General features: G+C 30.7%; 1 protein-coding gene across 1 annotated transcript in view; it reads right to left on the bottom strand.

The window, feature by feature from the left end:
- Nucleotides 1-23071, bottom strand: part of LOC111619972 — a 28926-nt gene extending 5855 nt beyond the window's left edge. The window contains exons 1-21 of the mRNA XM_023361810.1: nucleotides 22678-23071; nucleotides 20666-20865; nucleotides 20371-20601; nucleotides 20125-20308; nucleotides 19917-20047; nucleotides 19691-19843; nucleotides 19489-19621; nucleotides 19265-19420; nucleotides 17695-17780; nucleotides 17405-17621; nucleotides 6053-6167; nucleotides 5206-5252; nucleotides 4927-5132; nucleotides 4530-4760; nucleotides 4188-4371; nucleotides 3982-4112; nucleotides 3769-3912; nucleotides 2060-2192; nucleotides 1834-1989; nucleotides 1678-1763; nucleotides 944-1121 (exon numbers count right to left, since the gene is read on the bottom strand). Of these exons, the coding sequence (XP_023217578.1) occupies nucleotides 944-1121; nucleotides 1678-1763; nucleotides 1834-1989; nucleotides 2060-2192; nucleotides 3769-3912; nucleotides 3982-4112; nucleotides 4188-4371; nucleotides 4530-4760; nucleotides 4927-5132; nucleotides 5206-5252; nucleotides 6053-6167; nucleotides 17405-17621; nucleotides 17695-17780; nucleotides 19265-19420; nucleotides 19489-19621; nucleotides 19691-19843; nucleotides 19917-20047; nucleotides 20125-20308; nucleotides 20371-20601; nucleotides 20666-20865; nucleotides 22678-22687 (3112 nt within the window). The 5' untranslated portion in view covers nucleotides 22688-23071. The remainder of the gene's footprint in view (nucleotides 1-943; nucleotides 1122-1677; nucleotides 1764-1833; nucleotides 1990-2059; nucleotides 2193-3768; nucleotides 3913-3981; nucleotides 4113-4187; nucleotides 4372-4529; nucleotides 4761-4926; nucleotides 5133-5205; nucleotides 5253-6052; nucleotides 6168-17404; nucleotides 17622-17694; nucleotides 17781-19264; nucleotides 19421-19488; nucleotides 19622-19690; nucleotides 19844-19916; nucleotides 20048-20124; nucleotides 20309-20370; nucleotides 20602-20665; nucleotides 20866-22677) is intronic.
- Between the last annotated feature and the right edge of the window lie 1420 nt (nucleotides 23072-24491).

Genomic DNA, 24491 nt, shown 5'->3' with positions numbered 1-24491 from the left:
TTAGTTCTCAAATGTCAGATTCGTTCTCACGACTTGGGCGTTCTTTGTGAGCCTGCTAAAACGGTTCTCTCGGTGCCCACACGGCGGAAAGAGTTATAAAGTACCTTTTATAATTTGTTTATTATTTAATTTGTTTTATTTGTTTCAATTTATTAATAAAGTAAAGTAAAAAGAAAAACAATTTACTAAGTTTTGAAATAAAACTTCAAACTTTTAATTTTGAATTTGAGTTTTAAAGTAACTTTTTTTTTTAAGTACTATTATCTTAACTATAATATATTAATAAATAATTGTTCTTATTCTCACTTACTGCATATTTTTATTTATGAAAACAAATATTAAAAACACACAGTCTGCTTATTTACTTGGTACAAAATATGTTTTTGTTTAAACTTCAAAATGTTTTTAAAAACATTGTGATGGCAAATATGGTTTATCAGATCATCCGCAATACATCGTCCTGCACGTGTTAATAAAAGGTACTTATGTTATTCAAATATTTTAATTTTGAGTTAAGGTTTGGGTGTTCTGGAACCGCTGTTGCGTATTTATGGCTCAACATTGCATGTATTCGAGTATTCGTGGATATTATTCGCCTATTTCTAATATCCAAGCGTATTAATTTACGTCTAGCGCTACATTTTAACATAAATTTCAGAGAGAAAGGATTTAAAAAATAATATTCAAGCAGTACAATGAGAGAATGAAATGATTATATATATATACAGTATTTTAAAGTTTAACGTGAATTAAGACAATATTTTCTAAAAATTTTTATTTTAGTAACAAAAACTAATTATAGTTTCATATTTATTATATAGCTATTAAATATAAATATACAACGTTATAGTTTTAGTAATTTAATAATATATTACATAGAGTTTATAGATACAAAATTTTGCTTTTTCTCCAGAAAGCAGGAATTATATAAAACGATCGTGTCATAAGGTGGAGATGCATTCTCCAGCGTTAACTTTTTGGACTGACTTTTGTCTTTCAGACTGCTGGTTAGCCCAAGGTTGAATTTCAGCCGAGCCTTTAATAATAAATATTAAACTACCAAATGTGCATAATCCGCTTGATAAATAGAAGACGATATTCCACTGAGTCAAGCTTCCCTCCTGTAAAAATAATGTAAGCAATTACGTATATTGGGCGAGTCAGTAGTCCCTTGCACTCTTTTCATTCCAAAAGTACTGAAGATATATTAATTTTGTTAATGTAGTTACATAGGAAGTCATGCGTGGAGAATCCGATGGAACCTTTTTGTTGACCTTGTGTATTGTAACCTTTTAATGAGCAGAGGTAACGTAGATGTTCCAATAACAAAGAGCATCATATAATTAGTCTAAAACCATTTTCTGGATTCTTAATTTGCATTGTGTAAACAGATGTTCAAGATATTAATTCCTTTTAAAAATGAGCTTTAAATTCATGAAGAGTAAAAGTGTTTTGTTTTAAATAACCTTGAAAATCATTTTCAAGTTCAACAAAGTGTTCCATCCGATTCTTCGAGCATGACTTCCTATATAACTACAAGATTAATATATTTTCAGTGCTTCTGGAATAAAAAGGGTGCAAGAAACTTTTGACTCGCTCTGTATATAAATAGATAGCAGGTTAATCAAACTAAACTAGTTAATTATTCATATGTATAACAACTTTAATGGTATTTACATTTTTATCTAGTATAACTCCCGCTATAAGAGGGGAAAACACTCCTGCCAAGCAAGCAAAACCGTTGGTTAAACCAAACAATATTCCTGTAAAACATTGTCGTTGTAAATAACGATGTTAAGTACATATTCTTATCATCTAATTTTGATAATATACCCGCATAATTATTCGCCATATCCATGATAATCGGAACATCTCCTCCAGCATTCATTCCGAAAGCAGTCAACGAAATTGCCAGAAGTGAGATGGCCAAAGTTTTATCGCATCCGATCTGAGTGACGATCATCAAACAGATGCTGACTAACAGCCGACCTGTATAAACAGAAGCATTTCATATTAATTTTCTTCAATGCGATAAGAACTAGACTATAAGATTAATTACCTCCCGATACGAAGAACTTTCTTAAAGTCGTTAAACCACAAATGTGTTTCTTCCTGAGAAAATCTGAAAAGTAACCACAAAACAAAGTCGAAAGAGCCAATAAAAAATGAAAGACAGAGTTCATCCACCCATTCTGCAATAAAATAATGTAATTTTAATTTAATTATAACCATTATATTTTGATAATCATATCAAATTAACAGCTGAACTTTTGCTCGTGTTTTTAATTTAAATTCATCACGTATTAAAATCTATTTAAAATGTAAATATGAAAATATTTACATTTTAAATAGATTTTAATATAATAATAATAATATCTTTAAGTTCGGATATAAAAAAAATAACATCACAGATTAATAAACATAAACTGTACAGTTAATTTAATGGTTAATTCTAGAATTTATGAATTCAAATACAAAATTCCCTCGTAAGTGAATCTACTGCATTTACTTCCTACAATAAGATGTGCTCCTGAGTGACAAGCATATAGCATAAGTAAGCGTAAGTGTTTCATAGGAAACAGCTTATGCGATTAGTTTGCTTACTTACTTAGCTACTTAATACATACAAGCACTAAATATATCAGTAGACATTTATGGAGCATGTAATTTTGAACTTGATTTAAGGATATGATTATCATATGTCTAAAGTTTTTAGTCGCAGTGTTTTGAAAATATATCAATATATGATGTTTGTATTCAGTTTAGAATGCAAGTAACAAATTTTCACATTAAAATAAAGTTTAAGTTATTATTTAAATAGGTTTAAAAACAAAATAAAACCTCATCTTTTATTTCAAAATATATTTTTCTTCTGACAATGAAATGTTTATGGAAAAAAATTTCAGCTAAGAATCAATGATTTCTAAGTAAAATCATTTTTTAAGTTACAAGGTATTTTAAAATAAATTAATCAAAATAAGAATATCTTACGTAAATATTCCTGTTTAAACAAATTAAGTAGGAATATTTTATGTCAAAAGTGAACAATATCTCATTGAAATTTAATTTGAAAATTGCTTATATATTATATAGGCCTATAAATAAGCAACTTTCAAATTTAGGGCATAATTTTCATAATTAATGTGAATTTGATGCCCTATAGTTCATAATTCTTTTAGTTTATGTCTTATGTTTATGTCTTGTTCAAATTATAATGCGATGGTTAGACATATAATTTTCAATATTTAGCAATGTTTTTATTAATATGATAGTGTTTAATTTGTTATAAGATATCTGAATTTATGACTTTTTGTTTGAAAGTAATATATATTAATGTTTCTTTCTAAATTTATTAATATTTTTATAAATAAAAATACTCTAATTTAAACATTATTGGTATAAATTTTATATTTATTTCTATATATAGACCTAGTATTTAAAAAATATTCATCATTCTTTTAAAGAGAAATATTTAATAATAGAACAATTGTTTACAAATTTTATTAATTGTAAATATTTATATGTATAAAATTAATATAACTCTATAAATTTTCTCAATTTTATATAATTATATTGATTTGTAATAAAGTTTTCAATATAGTTTAGGTATTGCTACGATATTAACATAAATACAGCCTAAATCTTTCTTTTTTCTTTTACTATAGTGTGTTAAAGTAAATCACTTAATATTTGATATAATAAATTAATTTTCAAATCTATTTTTTAAGCCTGAACCTCAACAGATATACTATACAGTACAGTACGTACCTCGTCAATGGGAGAATGCAGAACAGATTCAAAATAAGCCGGCAATTTAGTAAGTAATGTAAAAAATGTCCAAGCAGAAAAGAATCTAGCAATTGCTAAAGACCAAACAGCTCCTGAAGTGAGTATACCTTTCCAAGGTATGTTCTGAAAATAACAATAGACGTTTATAATTCTATATTAAAGTATTCAGCTTTCATTAAAAAATTAATTTGCCTGTTTAGCAGTTATATTCGTTTGATCTTGCTGAATGTAGAACAATTCTTTATTTGATATTCTCGGATGACTTTCTGGACTCTCGTATAAAAACAACAAAAGAATTAGGAACATCAAACATCCTAATGCACCTAAAACATAAGTAGTAAGTTTTTATATTTTAATTTTTTACGAGAAAATTTATTAGAAGAATAGTGTATATATACCAAAAACATAAAATGCCGATGGCCATCCGCCACTAAAACCATATTCACATAAATAACCAGTAACTGTCATCGATAAGATTGTTCCCATATTGTTCCCAGTCCAGCAAAATGCTGCAAGAGTACCTCTTTCTACAACAGGGGACCACCGAGAAAGCAATGTGTACATGGCTGGATACGCTACACCCTTAACATGACAAAAAATGTATTTAAATTTATTAAGAAATTACAATATGATTTTTAGAATGGTTAAACAGCTACCGATTGTGACGTTTTTCAATATATGTAAGAACATACAAATTAAAATATATTATGGAATTTGATGAATTTTTCTTTAAAATTTACCTGTGCTAATCCCGTTAGCGATCTTAGCACAATAACTAATGCGGCTCCATGTTCAGACAAGAATGGAATTAACATAGTAGCTAACGAGGAAATTAGTAAAGTGCCAGTGAACACATTTTTAGGACCAAGTTTTTCAGTTATCATGCCTCCTGCCACTTGGGTACATATAAATCCGTAAAAATATGATCCTAAAACGATACCTTGTATTGAGGGAGACCAAAGATATTCACCCTAAAAGATAGATTTTTAAAAATTTTTTCTATTATTTTTATTGTTATTTAAATCTATATTTAATCTATAAACTAAAGTCAACCCATTCTTGTTTCAGAATGAAAAATATTATATTATAATGTTAATTTTAATATTAAATTTTATCAATAATTCAAAATTTGCTCACACTTTTATAGTTGAACGTTACATTGGTGCCTTTTGTATCGGGGCACATTTCATTTAGTTCATTGCTCAGGTTCGATTTAACTTTCATATACGCTGTGTTATTAACCATGGCAACAATAGCCACATTTATTACAACTCTTTGGCTATAGAAGATGCAAAAAGTAAGAAAGCCTAGGCTAGTTACAACATATCTTGCAGGGATGCGATCTGTGATATTTAAAAATTATTGAAATTACTAAATTTATAATTTAATTCATTTAAATCAACCTCTCGTACTCACTCAATAACTTCATACTCTTTTCTTTTTTCTTTGACGCTATCCTATCACTAAGTGTTAAGTTAGAAAATAACAAATGCAATTGTTTTAATGAAATATATAAATCATACTTTCATTATCAGAAAAGCTTTAAATCTTATACATTAACATTACAAAATTTTCTGATAAAAAATGGTATCAAGGTTTTTGGTAAGTTACTTTATTATTAAATTGTTGTTTATATCGTGATTCGAAAATAAAGAATTTTCCAATTATATCATCATTAAGAATGATGATCATTTTATATGAAATATGGCTTTTAAAACAGTATTTTACATTCAAAAATATTATTTCAAAGAAGAGCAAAAACTGTATAATTTTTAAATTTTATTTTAAAATAAATAAATTTGCCAATTCTCTATAAATTATCCTACTGACATAAATAACATGATGCAATTTAATACTTTGTTTATCAATTTTTATGAAATTTTATAATGTTTTAGTCAAGTGTAGTGCCATTTACTGTAGGCCATTTTCCTACAGAAAATTTATATGTTTAGAATAATTATAATCCTGAAGTGTATTTTTGAAATCTCTATATAAAAGTAACAGAGGTTTTGCTACGTAATGTTATTTTGCAATCTTATACAATATAAACTTACGTGAATAATTAGAAAAAAATCATTAGTTATTTTAATTACTAAGCTAATTACATTCTTCTGGATGTATTTTATTGAAAATGTCTTAAAATTAAATTTAAAAAATATTAACGCATGAAAAAAATTTGTTTTCCTCGTCAGATGATAAATACATGATTAACGCATGATTAATTTTATCTTAAAGTACTTAAAAAAACCATCACTAAACAAACCCTGACTTCTCCTCCTCTTCTTCTTCCTCTTCCTCTTCCACCTCCACCTCCGCTAGCGCTAGCGCTTCCGCTTCCTCCTCCTCCTCTCTTAAATATTCTAAACGATGGTATGGAACTGTAATTTGAAATATAGAACTTTACGTAAAGGAAGAAAAATTATTGAATCTAATGGCATTTTACAATTTAAAAAATAAATTTTACATCACCTCTTTTAAAATTCATATTTTTATTTTGTTGGTAGTTTATATTTTTACTTCCACAATAAAATGAACTACTAGTTTTGATAATTGCATAAATAAAGAAAATAATACCATCATGTATTAAAGTAAACAAAAGTAACTTAACACATTCATGGTCACGTGAATTATAAAATAATCGACATTTTTCTGCCTCAAGAAAATTTAAATCCTATTCTTTTAGAATGGTGTATATCCAATGAAATTTTTTTCCTCGAATTAATTCAATAAAATAAAATTTATAGATTGTCAGTTTAATAGTGGGGACGAGAAAAAGTTTAAATTCAAGTGATTTTCCAATAATTATGGGTGCACGTTCTTCCAAATGTATGGAATCTGCTTAAATTATACTTGATAAATCTAAATTTTTATTTAGAGATTTAAATACTTTTCATAGGCATTATGTTCAAAAAATTATTTCGCCTATCATGTTATATTTAATTTGATACAATTTGTGTGAACATGTGTTTAAAATATGTTTTAAATATACATTTGTAATGTATAATTGTAATGTAATGTACACAGATGTTTAAAATTTTTATAATATAAATGTTTATAATTTTACAAATTTCAAGCATTAATACATTTAATCCTAATTTAGATTTTTATATAAATTTTTTCCCAATTTTGACAACATGAGCTCGACTTTACGTGTCCAAAAATTTACTCTCTCTTTTTATTTATGGATCCATATTCTTGTAAGTTTTTCCATAAAAACAATATAAATGTCTGAATGTTTTATGAATGTTATGATTCGCTCTATGAAAGATTTTATTTCTTAGATTTTTCTTTATTGGAACCAGCCTTTGAGTTTCTCGTAATGCATACATTTTTATTTTAGTTTTATTTTTGTATTTTTCATCCACAATTTCTAGTAAACTTGTGTAAATTTATAATATGTGATTTATGTACAGTACGTACATAGTTTTAGATTATTCTTATTTATTTACTATTATTATTTGTTTGTCTATTATACGTCTTATTGTACTATAGAATTATTAAGTTTTGATACACAATTGAAACGGTAAAATTGCTTTATTTCTACCGATTTCGGGGTCCCTAGTGATGTGCCTCACGTGCCTGATGGGAAATTTGGCACTGCTTCCAGTTATCAAAATGTTCAACAAAGTATAAAATGTTGAGGTTTATATAGATTTACCAGCCTTTATTTTCGGAGAATTTCGTGTTCTTTTGATTTTGAAAGGTAGCTTTGAAAATTTATTTTTGTATATTTCGTTCTTTTCTTTAATACAGTAATAGTTACCATGCATCATACTCATATTCCAGTATCCTTGGAATATTCGTTCTGATTTCGTAACATTGTATGGAAGTTTTTACTCTATTTTTCACTCACTGCACTTAGATTATCAGAAAGGTGTTCTAAAAGAAAATGTAAGAAATGAATTATAGACATATCTTGTATCTTAACTCGTTGAATTCTTGTGATATTTTCCATGATCTTTTTCAAATTATGATTTTTGTTTTCAAAACAATTCTGACATAACATTTCTGAAGCCTACCCTTACATTTTGAACTTTTAGTCTTTATGACCTCTGCTCGTACAAGAGTAAGAGAAAGACTATGTTGACGTCAGTTCAGCGAAAGAAGCGGTTTGCTTGAGCTAAGAACTACCTGTCTTGGAAGGAAAATAAATGGCGGACGGTCGTTTGGTCTGACGAGTCGCCCTTTCCAGTCGTATATGGAAATATCGAACATAGAGTCATTCGCTGGCCGATTGAAGACCTCAACCAAAACTGTGCGAAACAGGAAGTCGTTTTCAAGCATGGTTCAAGTGTGAAGTGTTTTGAATATTATGATATAGGTGATTTGGCTTTTTATGATGGGACTGTCAATGAGCAATGCTACCAGGCAATTTTCCATTTGCTTTCCGCAGCGTATCTTCGCACTGCATTTACTGCCTTCCAAAGCCGCAGGGAGACGCGATCTTCAAGTAAGATTTCGCCAAGCCGCATACTGCGATCCACTAGTGCTTGGCTTCTCCAAAATCGAGTCCATGTTTTAAACTGGGTTCCAAATTCGCCTGCTCTGAATCCAATCGAGGATCTTTGGCGTGACCTCAAGAAAGAGCCTCGAACAAAAGATTAGCTGTAAACGGTTCTTTAGGAAGCATGGATTATTCCACAAGATTTTTGCCGTGCCTTCGTTGCATCGAGCCTAGACGAGTTTCCGACGTGTACGCTGCAAAAGGAAGCACCCAAGAAGTGGTAATTGTAAGCGAAGAATGGATGCACATAAACTAATTGCCTCCAATTAATGATGCTTTCAGGCATGGAATAATGCTTTCAGGCATGTATGGAGACGCATATTACAGTGATTGAGACAATTTTTTTATTTTTTTTTGTAAACCATAGCTGGAGCCATACTTTATTTATTAACTTTTTCCACTTTATGAATGTACAGTACAGTACCCTAAGCTTTCAGTTGCCTGTTCGAAGTTAAGTTGCGAGTTATATTTAAAATCCTTGTGTATATTAAACTACGTAATAGTCAGAAAACTTACAAAAATATTATATACGTGTAAGAATTATAATACCAAGTTTATAAAAAGAAATTGTATAAATATATGGGAGCCAAAATAAGGGTGGAGAAGAGCCGCATGCAGCTTGCGAGCCGCAGTTTGACCACGTGGTTTTTCTTATGTTAGATACTTAAAACAGTCTCTATACTTTATCATTTATCTATTATCATTATATATAAACAGAGAATGTATCGGGAATGGTTTATTTAAACTGAACGTGTAAAAGGGAGTTGTCTTTTTTTCGTCGTTTGGTAGGACTTTCATCAACATCTAGCATCAATTCGTATTTCGTCGTCCATTTTCGTTTGCAAAATAAACGCTTGTTTTGTGCGTGACGAATTCTTGTGCCTGTGATATTTCAAAACGTCGAGTGTAATTGAGCAAAGAACGTGAATTAAATTTCGTTTTTTCAACGGAATTACTGTTATGAAAATGTCTCTGAAATTGTTTCTGATAGTCTATCAGAAACAAGAGTTTTCGAGTGGTACACGATGTTCGAGGAAGGTAGATAACGCGTCGGTAGACCATCCATTTTAACTGACGAACAGCATATCGCCAGAGTCAGCGATTTGGTGCTTAATGTTCGTCCTTTAACAGTTAGGAATATTATTGGACACGATCAGGTATCATTTGAATCTTGCCAAGCAATTTTAAAAGATCATTTGGGCTTGCGGCGCGTCGCTTCTTGAGTCGTCCCGAAAGCGTTGAATTTTTTCAAAAACAACGTGTGCCGAGGAAATGCTTTCTCGAGGCAAATCGTTCTTAAAATGCACCATTACGAGTGATGAAACAAGAATCTACACTTTTGACACCGAAATAGCTTAACAATCGAGTGAAAGGCAACCGAAAAGACCGCGTCAAAGTCGGTCAAAAATCAAAGTCGTGCTGATTGTTTTCTTCGATTGTCTTGATATTGTGCATCGCGAATTCCTTCCGACTGGTCAAACTATCAAAAAAGATTATTATTTAAGCGTTTTGTGTTGTTTGCGTGAAGCAATTCGTAGAAAACGATTTGATTTGCGGCGAGAAAACTCATGGATTTTGCACCACGATAATGCGTCTGTTTGTGAATTTTTGGCTAAAAATTCAACGAATACGGTTCCGCAAGACCGGTATTCACCTGATTTGGCACCGTGTGATTTTTCTTATGTTTTCGCGATTAAAATTTCTGCTTCGTGGTCAGAGTTTTAAGTTGATTGAAGTGGGTTCACGAAAACGACTTTAAAGCGTGTTTCGAGGATTGGAAAAAATATTGGCATAAGTGTATTGCAATGGGAGAGAATTACTTAACACCTAACTGCAGAATATAGAATGTACCCAAAGTTAATTCGCTCATGTCAGGAACACATTATCTGTTGTACGAGTATTTATACACATCTGCAGATCCCTGGTGAAAATTCGGGAATTCATAGCAATTTACATACTTCTTACATAAATTATAAAGTCCTAAGAATTAATTTACTCATCCAAGTAATGACCGTACAAACTATTGAAGAACTGTTAGTATCTTCATGTTGTTAGCCATCTGTATCTAGTTGGAATCTTAAAAAAAGATAAACTTTAAACTGACCCAAAATTATTTGTATGATCATTATTTGAATAAGTAGAATCCTAGGATCGCTTAGTTATATAATAATGGTAAGGAATAGGTTTGTCTCTCTGCTTTGTGAGCACTAAAAGAGCCTTTATTCCATACCTATCGTGTAAAAATTGTTCTTGAATTTTTTGCTTTAAACTATTTTAATTTAGTGAGTTTGCTTTAATGTGTTTGTGTTTAATTAGTTTGATTATCATAATTAAAAAGCATTTCACCCATATTGAGTATGATCCATTTTACCCTTACATTCGAGTGAAATGTATTGTTTGCCAATATATTTTGAAATGTCAATATTGTCACTTCTAATAAACTTAGGTGTTTGCGAATCACTAGTACTATAAAAAAGTAATTTTCTCTATTACAGACTTTTAACAATAAGCGATTTTGCTGAGTGATCAATTTTATGTCCACTTACTATAGACCTAAAATTAGAATATTAGCAAAAGCAGCCAAACACCCATAAAAACTATATTGTAATGCAAATTTCCACATTGTTGAGCAGAGCAGTATAACAGTACAACATGGGGCGTAAGCGCGACATTAGTGACAGAACTAAAGATATTATCATAGCCTTGTACAAAGTAGGAAAAACACAAAAGTAAATTGCGAATTATGTAAAATGCTTGCAGTCTCTAGAGTACTGAAACAACAAAACCGTGTTCAAGTTTTAACTAATAAACGCCAGAAATGTGGACGTAAACGAGCAACGACTGCGAGGGATGAGAGAAACTTGAGAAGGATTGTCGTGCAAAACCGCTTTAAGAGCGTTAATCCGCACCATGCCCGACAGATTGCGAGCACTGATTGTGGCAAAAGGCGACGCCACAAAATATTAAGTTTATTTTGTTGTATTTCCTATATTTAACCCACATTTAACTAATATTGTAATTTTTTGTCATGGTCAAACTGTTATTCTAATTTTTTTTTGTCATTTTATTTCCATTTGTTACAATTTTCTTACTTTTTAATGCTAAAAAAATTGGTTATTTATGTAGAAATAAACATCAATAGTTTCATTATATTAATTTATATATCCGTTTAAGTGTAGTTCTAATTGTAATTTCCAATGTAAGCACAATTAAGTTTACCTGAAATAATAAGTTTTGAGCTCTTATGGTGTTTCTTCTTCTTCTTTCTTCCTCTTCCTCTTCTTGTGTTAAAATATGGAGTCTGGTGTTTCAAATTTAGTTTTTTCAATGAAGTAGTCAAAGGTGACGTCATCTCTATTTACATATAATAAAATTGTTTCAGAAACTATCTTTTATCTGCGAATTTAAACATTTGATATTCAAAATAGTAAGGAAAAATACCTGTGATAATTTTACATGACATACCTGTCATATAAAATTTACACATTAGTTCAAGTAAATTATTTTTAACATTATAACATTACCGAATAACAGAATTATCCAATAAATAAAATATATAAAGGACTGTGTTAAGTATTATTTTTATAAATATTTGAACTAGTTCCAATTATTTATTCTAAACGACAGTAAATTTACATAAATATGGAAGCGACATTATCATTTTTACGCAATTTTTACAAGCTTATGATCATACCTGGATTACTTAAAATTTACATTAGGTACTTGTTCACATCTAATTAGTTATCAACCTGCATAAATCTGTGTACAGTAATACCCCGACTTACGCGAACCCGGAGTTACGCGATTTTCAAATCTCGTCGATTCGTCTTTTGTTTGAGCGCCACGCAACCCTTGATTACTCACTCCCCCACACTATTGTTCAGCTTACATGTTCGGATGTGTCGCGCGGAATCCACACATAACTACAATTTATTTTGTGTTTGTTATATCTACGGAGACACGAGAGACTCTACTAAGTCATCGAAACGAAGTAGAACTAATTCTTCTGCATCAAACAAGAAAAGAAAAGTCTTTGGAATGTAAAGTTAACATTAGATATGTTCGTAAAGTCGAACGAGTTAAACGAGAATGACGTCATCATTATTCCTATTTCGTTAGACTTTTCGAACGATTCGTTACTAACGTGTTTAACTCGTTTGACTTTACGAACGTACCCATTATTAAAGACTTCGATACAAAAATGAAAATTTGTGAATTGGCAAAGAATTTGATCTACCGAAATTGTCGGTCAGAACGATTATAAAAGGCAAAGAAAAATTCTCGAAGCTGTGAAAAATGTTCAATCTTTAAATTCAAGCATCATTCGTAAACGTCACAGTATTATCGCTGAGATGGAAACAATGTTAAAATTATGGCGTAATAATCAAGTAAATGTGAAAAACTGTAAAATAATATAGGCCTAATTTGTTATACATATGTATTATCTAAGATTTTATTAAACATTTTTTTCTAAATTATTGTTTTCTTTAGTCTCCGGCTCCAATTAAAAATTATTTGTATGTATTTATATGCGAAATTATACCCCGACTTACGCGGTTACCGCTCGGTCCCACCTATGCGTAAGTTCGGGGTATTACTGTATACAATGATGAACTCTAATAATGTTCTAATTTAGATGATAATGAAAAGTCAGAGAATTAAGGCCACTCCATAAATTTACAGTAAATACCAAGTATTTTTTTTTTTTTTTTTTTTTTTTTTTTTTGTAAACTCTTCGACTTGTGGACCCTAAGAGGCCTCCTTTAGTAAACCCATTATGGGTTCGGCCAGGTTCACAATGGGGCAACCGGATGGTGAGAGACGGGGCCCGACATATCCGGACAGACCACCATCTGAAAAGTTCCTGGGGCTTTCTCGACCGTCGGAAATGTAAACGCTAATTGAAAATAATTATTTAGTGTTATTAAACATCCTATAAATACTTTTAAACAGTTTAATTTGTTTATTTACCTTTGGTAGTAACCCTGGACGTTAAATGTATCCGCCATTTTTTCAACAAATTTCTGGTGAGTCAATGCGCGACGTTCACTGAGTAACGTGATGTTGTGATCGTCTTTTACTTGGACTTAAAACGTGAAACGTGTACTTCTGTTCGCCATACAAGTTTAAAGTTTGTACTTCAACCTCTCTACTGTCGAATATTGAGCCTGAGAAAGTCGCGATCGAATTCCTAAGTCGACAGCTTATCAGCCAAAGGTTAACTAGGAGAACTCGAATTTGAAACAGATGATGAGTTTGATTTAGATGATGGCAATCAAGATCTTGATTCATACAACGACATCAAAGCAGACAAGAATGACAACGTAATAACTCAATCAATGATGCTGAATCGGGTTAACTGTGAAAACCCGATTCAGCATCAAATTGTGAAAACCCGAAACTGTGTCAAATGTTTTAGTTGTTAAATTAAGATAACTTTGGTAATTCTTTCAATTTTTACGCACTCGTCTCCTGTTATGAGGTAGTAAATCCCAGCCTCGAAAAAACTCCGGGTCTTCAAATAAACCCTGCGTGATACATAAGTTTACTTGCTCGGTTTACTCGATGAAATACGGTAATCTCTAAACATTTGAAGTTTCTTATTAATTTATAAAACTGTTATTAAAAGTTCAGTCAACTCATTAGCTTATATAAACACTAGACATATATAAACAGTAGTATCCCGGAACGTCCAGTAGGGGGCGTTCCGGGATACTACTGTTTATATAAGTCTAGTAGCAGCGATGTCATTCCGTAGTTTAATTAAATAAGAAAATTCATATACATAATAAATTTGTATTACAAATAAAAATAATAATATATACTGTTAATAAATAAATTATACTGTTATAAATAAATTATACTATTAATTTAAATAATAGTATCTGTAGCTGAAAATCCGTAGCTGAAAATCATCGCTACGGACGCCCCCTAGTGCGCGTTCTAGGCAATCCGTGACAGATATGCAAACAGTGGCATAAATGGCTTATTTGATATAAGTGGATGTAGCCGCATCGTTTTTTAAAAAAATCTAAACCCCTCGCTACTATTATTTTTAGTACAGAATAAAGTACACAAATATCATTCGGGAATTTCAGATACTGAGTCGGCTATTTTTGTCATACAGCCATCCGAAACTATATAATGGTCTAGCGACGCCAATGTGAACGACTCATTGTCATCATAACTACCGCGCTCCATCAACGTCCATGGATTTAGGTCATTACATTCTTTTTTGATGTTGATCATCATACCTTTTGTGTGACTGTTACTAATTTTTCTGCTGTTCTCAGTGGTACTGTTTTCAATTTGGGTGTGGTTGCGCACAATTTCAATGTATGTAAATATCTTTGTAACTTGTACGAAATTCATTGCAGTAGAACTTGTGCAGATAGATTTTCTAATTGACTGTTCAGTTGTCTGCAGTCTGTTACGTATCATTTTAAATTTGTTTTTTGTTCATTTAAGGGGATTTGGTTTTGTTTTATTTGTTTAAGGGAACGCGATACGTGGGCGATCTGTCGATGGGAATGCCCCGGGATAATTTTATAAGGAAACTAATCCCTATTTAGGTATTACTAAAGTGATAAAAATATGCAAAACCCCACGTGGCCAGGTCGTTGCCAGGCACAAATCCACTACCAACTACTAATGTTCAGCGGTTTCATCCACTCGGTCACTGATGGGCAATCTATGGGGATCTGGTATACTTCTGCTTTTTCTATTTGATGTAGTTTTTCTTTTTCATTTCTAATATAGTCGAAGATTATAGGATGAATTAATTACAGTAGAGCGTCGATTTTCCGAAAGTCAATCATCCAAAACGTCAATCATCCGAAAGAATTCCAGTCGGCAAATTTAAATTTTTGCCAGTACAATGGCGCTTCAATCTTTGTCTATGTCTTGGGCTACTCAAATATTTTACGTTTTTGATACTAAATTAACATCTGAAGTATAATTTTTTGTTTTTATATTTTTCAATATATTTATTTTGTTTGTACAAAATAAAAAAATAATTTTTAATACAATAGTCTTCGTTAGGCTTAACATCGACGAAAATTCAACGCGAAGCGACACGCAACGGAGAAAAATTTCAACATCGGATACGTTAAACTATTTTTTCGTACATAAATCGGTTATCCGAAATATCAGTTATACGAACAACCCCAGTCCCCAATTGATTCGGAAAATCGACGCTCTGTTGTATTTGTAAATTAGTGTCTGTTACGTTTTTATTTAATTCGCTTTTCCAATGATCTGTGATGAAAGCACGTTTTTCTTCTTTACACTTTCTGTTTATTATTGGTATGTATTGTCCATTAAACATGAAAGAATATTTTGTATTAAAATTTCTGTAATTCTTTAATATTTCCTTACAATACTTTTTTTATGTAAACAATCTCCCATGTGCTTCTTATGTGGTAAAAAATAGGATATATCCAATTCTGGAAACAAGCTATCTTCTATTTGGATGTGTCTTTTGATGTATAATGAATGTATATTTTGATAAATGATGGTTTTCTGTACTCCTCAATTATTAACTGCCCCTTCATAATGTTTATATTTAAGTAATGGACATTTCTTCCATGACTGTAGGGTATCCTGATCCATCTGTAGGGTCATCTCAACTTTATTGCATTAAAAATCTTTGTAGATTTCTTTTTCATTCCACAATAACAAGAAATTATCAACATAACAAAATGCTGCAACTGTTTTTTATCTGAATGAATCTATTATTGGAAACTATGAAAATCAAGCAAATTTTTTTCAACGTTACTGAAATAAAATGAAATTTCTGCTACTGCCACTGGAATCAAACATATTTCTTCAAGAAAAGTGAAAAAATGTGGACAAATATGTGGACATTAGCTTTCTTGTTCTATCTTTTATTCCTTTTTTTTCCTGATGCGGGTTTCTTACTCAATCTGAACTTGTATGCTTTACCTTTGATCTGCATTCAGTTGGTTGTTAGTTTGAATATTTGTTTGTTTAGTTCCATTTTTATTTTCACTTACATATTTCAAATTTTTACACAGTGTCTCGTAAAATTATGTACAAATAATAATCAGTGGGACAACTATAAGAAATTAGAACTCACTATTTTATTTTACAAAAATAAGAACTAATAAAAATATTAAGATCGGTCTGAGTTTGTTTCCTTTTTATTCATACACATTACTACCTAACACAGAAATATCCAGTCTAGAACAGTTAAGTTGATTGAAAAAGGACATTGTACACGTTCAGCGCACTAAACAGCTATGTAACAGTTGAACAATTGTGGAATAACGTTTATATTATTGCCTTGAAAAATCATGTTGTCTGAATAACTAGTTGGCGATTTAACGTGTAAAATGATTATCAAAAGCAATTATATCATAGTTGGACAGTCTTGAATTGTGCTATAGATAATCCTGTAATAATATCAACTGTTATGTGACTGTTGAGTGCCCTGGACATACTAGTTATTTACCGTACGCATGGGAGTTCGAAGAAAATTTCTCTTCGGTGCTAAACTTGGAAACAAATAAGTTAAATGTATCAAGAAATTTTAATGTAAATATTTAATTTTTGAGGAATTTTTTACAAGTAGATTATAGAATACAGTATCGCATCAAAGCGTTCCGAGGTCGATGTAAAATTACACATCTCAATTACTTTGACGATTATAATTTGTGGAATTTCTTACTCGATCCAGGGAGGAACGGGTGCCCGTTGATTTAGTTACTTTTTCAACTATTTTCAGTCTCACCTGTCACTTGCAACCTTATAATTAATTAAGACGAAAATGATTCCTATTCCGGACATTAAACATGGCGGAGATCTAGCATGTTTATCGTCCTATTTTACTTTTTAAAACGCGCTTTCTTAATATTTTATTTAAAATTGTTACATTTATTACGTAAATTTTTAATCTTAGGTATCCGCTCGTGCATAGCTAATCAAGCAATTCATTTTAAATTATTCTATTCAGGGTTCTTCATATGTTACGTAACGCAGATAATCGTTATGATGCCTTATAAGGAATAGGATGTTATAAAAACGTTATGTAATTCGTTTCCGAACAATTACATAGCAAACCATGCTATTTATAGCAATGTTCTAAATATTAATATTTAGAACATTGTTCTTCAGACAAATTTGCCGAAAGAATACAAAATTTATCGTATTGATCATCCAGTGTATAAATATTTTTATCGTTTTTTTCTTCTCTTTTTGCCCAGGGCTGTATTTTTGCTGACGAAAGAATTAAAAATGACAAGAAACCCACCACATAGAATCCTGTTGATATATAAAAAATGTAACTCCATTGGGTCATGCTGCCTGGCTGTAAGTAGAAAACATTTTGTTACTTTGTGTCATATAAATTTAGCATTTTGTTACTTTTATGGTGTACTTACGTCTTTGTCTAGCAAAATTCCTGCTAAATGAGGTGCTAGAAATCCTGGTATGCAAGATAAACCGTTTGTTAGTCCGAATATCGTACCTGTAAGATTAGTTGTTGATTATTCGTGATTTTGTCAGAATAGTTAAAATAAAAGTATGATAAAAGTACTGAAGTGATCGAGAAATTGATCGTGAAAATTTGTGGAATACTTATAAACTTAATGAAATGATTCATTCTAATAGAAATGATATTACAATAAAGGCACCAAGTGTCATCTGTAATCCAGTTAAAACGAGTTTGTTCGTTTTAACTGGATTACAGGTGACACTTATATATGAACATTATATGAACAAATGTTTTAAACTGTTCTTAACAGCCATTTTACAGTTATGGAATGCTACATAGAATAAATTCAGAAAAAGTAAATTTAAATAAAAACAGTTGAAAACGTTCGTTAATATAATAAATTTGTTTGTTTTAACTGGATTACGGGTGACAGTTGATGCTTTCATTGTAATCTCATCCAGTTTTGTAGTATCTTTTAATCTATATAGAAATGATATTACAAACATATATTGTGAGATAAGTTATGTACACAATTCATTCCCATAAAATTAATTTATCTGAATTTAAACTTGTCTGCGGGAAGAATTATATTGATTAGGCAGACATAACTACGGTAGGATAATGGAAATAATTGACCAAAGCATCATCGCGGAAATTACTTTTTAAAATGTAAGGAAATTTCTTCTGGGAAAGAACTGCTCGAGGAAGACTGGAGAAGAACTTCCGGGAAGAATTGCCTGGGGATGAAATGTCTGGGAAGAAGTGACCGCTCACCAATAGAATACAGGAATTTAAAAATTTTGTTACAAGTGGCTAAAATTAATATTGTTGTAACTCATTATAGATATATAGTTGAGTTGTTTAAGGTTGTGCATTTCGATATATGGTCTTTGTTTCGAGTTTAATGAAGAAAATAGAATGCAAATTGAGTACGAAGAATTTATACTGATTATTGATTTCTGTTGGACTACAAATAAAGGAATTCGTTGTTTATTTCTAATTAATGAAGACTAACGTAATGTTCATTAAACTATAACTTCTATAAGACATCAGAAAGTTCTTCACTATTTTTCGCTAAAAAAAATTTAAAGATTTGCATATTTATGACATTAGTTGTGTTCTGTCTATGTCAACTATAAATTGACGTGAAAGAGCAAAAAGCATAAAAAAATAGTTTAATAAAGAATGTTTTCAGCAAAGTAAGTTACAAACTATAATCTATTTTAAAATTTTAGTACTGATTCCAATAGTTTCTGAAATGGGACTTTACCCATTTAGGTGTAATATTTTTAAGACGGCTAATATTACGCGTGCCGGTAATTCAACTGCAACAACAAAACACATGAACACGATAGAGAAAATTTGAATTTGTTTATAATTTCAAAGAAATTTGAAATTAGAAAATAATTTCAATGAGCATTTTGAATTATTTTTGTGGAATTTTTTTAAATATGAAGAAAGAGAAATAAATGATTCTTTTATAAAAACAAAAATAAATGTAGATTTAAAAATGAAACCTGCATAATCCGGGGCTAAATCGACAACAGCGACCATGTCACCACCTCCGATACAACCAAACAAACCCATTGAGATTGTTAAGAGTATAATAACTTTTAAGGTATCGCATCCAATAAGTGGTATGATCGCCATGCAAATTCCTGGACCCAATAATCCTAAAAAATAAAAATAACAAATATAACCGCAATCAAGTAACATAAATCGATGTTAAATTAAACCATACCTATAGTTTCGCATATTTTTCGAACTGTCGTAACCTGGAGAATTCCTTTTTTTATGATTACATCTGATATGTATCCAGATATAATTAGAGATGCTGAATTTGCTATATAAACTAGAGCGTTGATTAAACTGTTCTATGGGAAATACAGTATTTTTAAGCTATCTTTATAGGAAGAATTGTTTATTATGATAATAATATTCACCTGCTGAATAGGAAAATGAAGAACAGTGGCCAAGTAAGATGGAAGCTTCGATAACAACGTATAAAATCCCCATGACCAACAAAACTTAGCAATGGCTATGGCCCAAACTGGCCCAGAAGTTAAAATACTTTTCCATGGTATTTTAGATGAATCCTTTCAAGTTACAGAGAATATATTTATTAATTAAGAATAGAAAATATGAAAAATAACGATTTCTAGTACGTACAGTTACATTAGAAGAAGAACATATATTCTTTTTTAAATACTTCAATTCTTTTGTAGAGATGCGTGGATGCACTGAAGGACTTTCATATATAAAATAAATCAGAAATGATGTCAAAACGCAACCCATAATCCCTGTTATATAAAATGTTCAAAATTTCAACATGATTAATACTTAATTGAATTTATATATATTGCCCCAAATTCTTTACCAAATACATAAAAGGCACTCGGCCAACCCCCAGCAAAACCATATTGACAGAGAAATCCAGTTAGTGACATGGCAAGAATTGTTCCAAATTGGTTTCCGGAAGTACAGATAGTAATTAGTGTGCTGCGTTCTTGCATCGGTGCCCATCTTCCTAGGAGAGTATACACAGCGGGATATGTCAAACCCTGTAATGAATTATCCATAAGAATTATGTTTAACGCCGTAAATGACGTAAACATTTGAATACCTGACATAATCCATTTATGAATCTGACACAGATTACCATCACAAAACTCAAGCGTGCTGCTGAAGGAGTTAACAATATTAAAATAGAAGTAACAAGAAGAGTACTAATCAGTATTCTTTTGGCTCCAACAAGAACTGATATCCATCCACCAAAGAACTGAGCAAAGGTATATCCATAATAAAAACTTCCCAAAACGATTCCTTGGATTGTCTGGCTCCAAGCAAATTCTCCCTATTATTGGAAATGATTAATGCAATTGGATGTCGATTTACATGTAAAAATTAAGAAATCAAACCTCTTTCTCCTCTTGGGTAGAATTTTTTACGGTGGCATCCACACATTCTTGAGATGTAGTCTTATTTTCGTTGATAGACTTCACTGCCGAGTTGTTGACCATGGCTACTATCGCCACATTGAGTACAACACGATGTGAATAGATAGTAGTTACGGTAAAGAATCCCAAAATGGCTAATATTACGCGTGCCGGTAATTCAACTGCAAATGTTAATTTTATTTATTAGATAATTAAAGATTGCTTAATTAAAAAATAGAAATTATTAAATGCAAAGCAATATTGTAATCAAAATGTATGCTTGAAACATTACATATTAATAAAAATTAGAAAATCCTTATCCTTAAGTCTTATGTCTTTACATTTACACAGAACGATAAGTTTAAGAGTCACAGGACTTTACCCATTTAGGTGTAACATTTTTAAGACGGTATTATAAATTAATAAGTCCTGTGCTCTTTAAACGATCCTGTAAAATTAAGATACACATAAAGTTTAGAAAATCTTAATAATCTATTTTTCATTCTAAAGAAAACAGAATAGCGCATGATCTGATGCAAGAACATTTTTAATGATAATATGCATTTTGAGTGTCTTTAACTCTCCTCTTCAGTCCAGTATATAGTAGCTACATATACTCAAAGGGAAATTTGTAATTATATACTGGACTGTAGAGGATGTATGTAACTACATATACCCTTTTGGATATATGCAATTATATACACTGGATTAACTCGTAAGAGGAGAGTTGACACTTGAAACTTTGATCATCATTGGAAAAATGAAAGTTGTTGTATCAGGTCATGCACTGGTCTTCTTCAGAAGAATAAATAAAGAAAAAGATTAAGATACATATTTTGATATTGCGAATTATAATCGATTTTAAATAAATAATAAGTTTTAAAGGATTCTCTAATTATTGGGATAAATTTATATAAAACATGGTACTAATATTTGTAACAAGTCCGCAAAAAAGTTTTAGTAAAATTAGTCTTGTTTATTGTAAAAACTTACGTTTTTTATATTTTTAAAATAATAAATTAATTTAAATTAATAACACCGATATTTTTTAACTTTGAGCAAATGTGTCAGTCGAATAAAGACTATCTTTAGGATTCATTTCCAGTTTGAAATAGAAAGCGTAAAGCAGAGCTGCTCAATTCATTTTGGAAGCGGGCTATAATTTCCATTACATGTCAGCCGGCGGGCCACCTAGTGAATTATACTTGCTTACACTCATGATTCTTCTATAAAAGGATAGGTATTTGAATCAAACAAAGCTTTAAGTTGCACATGTTTTAATAATACCTAATAAAAAATACATGAGACTTGTGAAGGGGCTTATTATCTAATCATTTTCCAATATTTGGTGACAACAATTTAATTTTAATACACAAAAGTCGACTGAAAACTAATAGAACAAGTGTAATAAACGCGTAGGTTAGGTATTAACAGCGGTGGGGCGGTGACTCAAGTCATAGTTCATTCCGCGTTCGACCAATCACGTGGCGGTTGGCATTATTGGTAGCATGACATCGCGCATTGTGATAGCCGACACACTACTGTGGGCGGGCAAATTTAAATGCGTTGGCGAGGCACTTTGTGGCCCGCGGGTCTGGGTTTGGGCAGCCTTGGCGTAAAGTGTTGAAATGTGAAAATAGTTTGAAAATGATCGTTTACATATAATATAAATATAACAAATTGAAATAAATACATAATATTTATAAATCACGAATCAAGATAAATTTCTATGCCGAAGAAAGTATCCCCATCTCTAGCATTAAACATTCTCCCATAGATTTTGCTTAAATTTTTGCATGCGTTCCGCAATAAGTGCATGTGATAGAGAAGTGATCTTTTTCACAAATATACAGTCTTATTCCACAAAATTTTAGCGTTTTTCTGGTTGGAAAAGCTTGATAACGCTGTGTTGTTAAACTTATTACGCGCACTATACTTTTCTTCTTAATTAATTAATTAATTAAAGCGTGTTTCTCAAGTTCCTACTAGCGTACCTCTATGCATGCTGTGTCTAATCCTATTGTCTTCGATTTAGCGGTTATCCTGTAAACTCCAGTTTTGTTTATTTGGGACTTCATCCTTGTCATTTCGTAGCAAACTATATAATATGGAGTTCCGTTTATAAGCAATTATCTATTTTTTCTATCCACTTCATCGAACGTTGAACGTAATGTCGTTGAGTCTTTTGTTCCGGACCGAACCGAATTAAATTAAAACTATCGTCTTTTGTTCCTGTAATATCCAAAGGCCCATCGGCCCTTGGGTATTATAGGATGATATTCTTACGTCAACGATTCTGTTCATCTTTATTTCATAGTCCCTAGTTTCATATCTTAAGTATATATTTTGATATTTATGTTTTTAATTCGCAATTTTGTTCCATTTTATACTGTATGTTATTTTTCAATTTAATCCAAAAAGCAGTTTTTGCATCTTCAATTCATCTCAACTTACTACATTATCACATTATGTAATTCTTATAAAATTGATGATGATAACAATTAAAAGTTACAAAGTAGTACAATTATTAGTTAACAAAATAATATAACAAAATTATTAATAACAAAATAATAAATAGTTTTGTAACTTCAATTAGTTTTCGTTTTCAGTTATACAATAAAGGCAGTTTTCATATTACGCAGCTTAGATGAAGACTAACAATAGACACTGCGTAGAGAGAATATATTCATACTCGCATAGTTTCTCAGCTTGCCTTAATTAGGCTTTGAATTGGCTGCTTTAACGTTCATTTAAAGTATTTTCGATCGTTTGTAATAATTGTTATTAATAGATTAAACTTTTCGTGAAAACGTTATCAATATCAAACTCGCGATGCGTGTAGATGGCGAAGGTTTAGTGTTTCCAAATAGGAACACAAAAAGGCTCGTGACTCATATTGTGAGTTGAAGAAATAATAAGAGTCAAAGGATTATTGATAAAATTTAATTAAAATTCACAAAAAAGGAATCACTCCAAAATACAAAAAAGTTCCTTAAGTGAAGAAAAGCCTCAAAGAAAAAATCTTCCATCTTGTGAATTCGTTGTGTATCTTGATATGCATGAAAAGGACAAATTATGAAGACATTATTTTTTGTATTTTGGAAAGTTTTCCTGTTTACCCGTAAGATTTAGTAATAAAGAGTCAAAAGACTCTTAAATATTTACAAGACTCTTAAATATTTACTAGTTTAGGGACTAAATTTATTTTTAAAATAGTTTTTGACAGAAACGATTTAATTTAGTATCAGTCTTCAAAATGCACTCTGTGATATATACGAGTTTTTTCACAGTGTAATAGTTTATGAAAGGATCTTTTTAGAATGCTTTTTATTTCTCTCTGTACAGCCTCTCAGATTTCCGAAATTGACCGAAATTGTTTCTTTTCCGAAGCAGATTTTAACCAAGGACTACATGTTTAAACAGGTAGCCTTTGGTTAAAATCTGCAAATCTGTCCAACCCCCTTAATCAAACTTGAATTTTTTTTTTGAATTTTTGGAATGTTTTTTAAGTCCCCAAATTTTTTCAAAATTTTTTATCAAAGGCTAATTAAAATCGCGAAAAAATTTTATCGCGATTTTAATTAGCCTTTGATAAGGCTCGATTAAGGCTTAATTGTTTTTTAATGGGAGTTTTTTTTTAATCAAATTTAATTAATCGTTCTAAAGTTGTAGTGCACGGATTTGACTTCGGTAAAGTTATTTAAAGCTGCTTTCTGATGTCAAAAACGACCTCCAATAGTTTTTTAATTTTTTTAATTAATAGATTTTATTATATAGAAGTTTAATTAATTAGGGGGGGTCGGAAATC

This window comes from Centruroides sculpturatus, unplaced genomic scaffold (assembly GCF_000671375.1).
Source record: "Centruroides sculpturatus isolate CEXI.00-Female unplaced genomic scaffold, Cexi_2.0 scaffold117, whole genome shotgun sequence".
NCBI lineage: Eukaryota > Metazoa > Arthropoda > Arachnida > Scorpiones > Buthidae > Centruroides > Centruroides sculpturatus.
The sequence above is the reverse complement of the archived record's forward strand: the minus strand, read 5'-3'. Positions and strand labels throughout refer to the sequence as shown.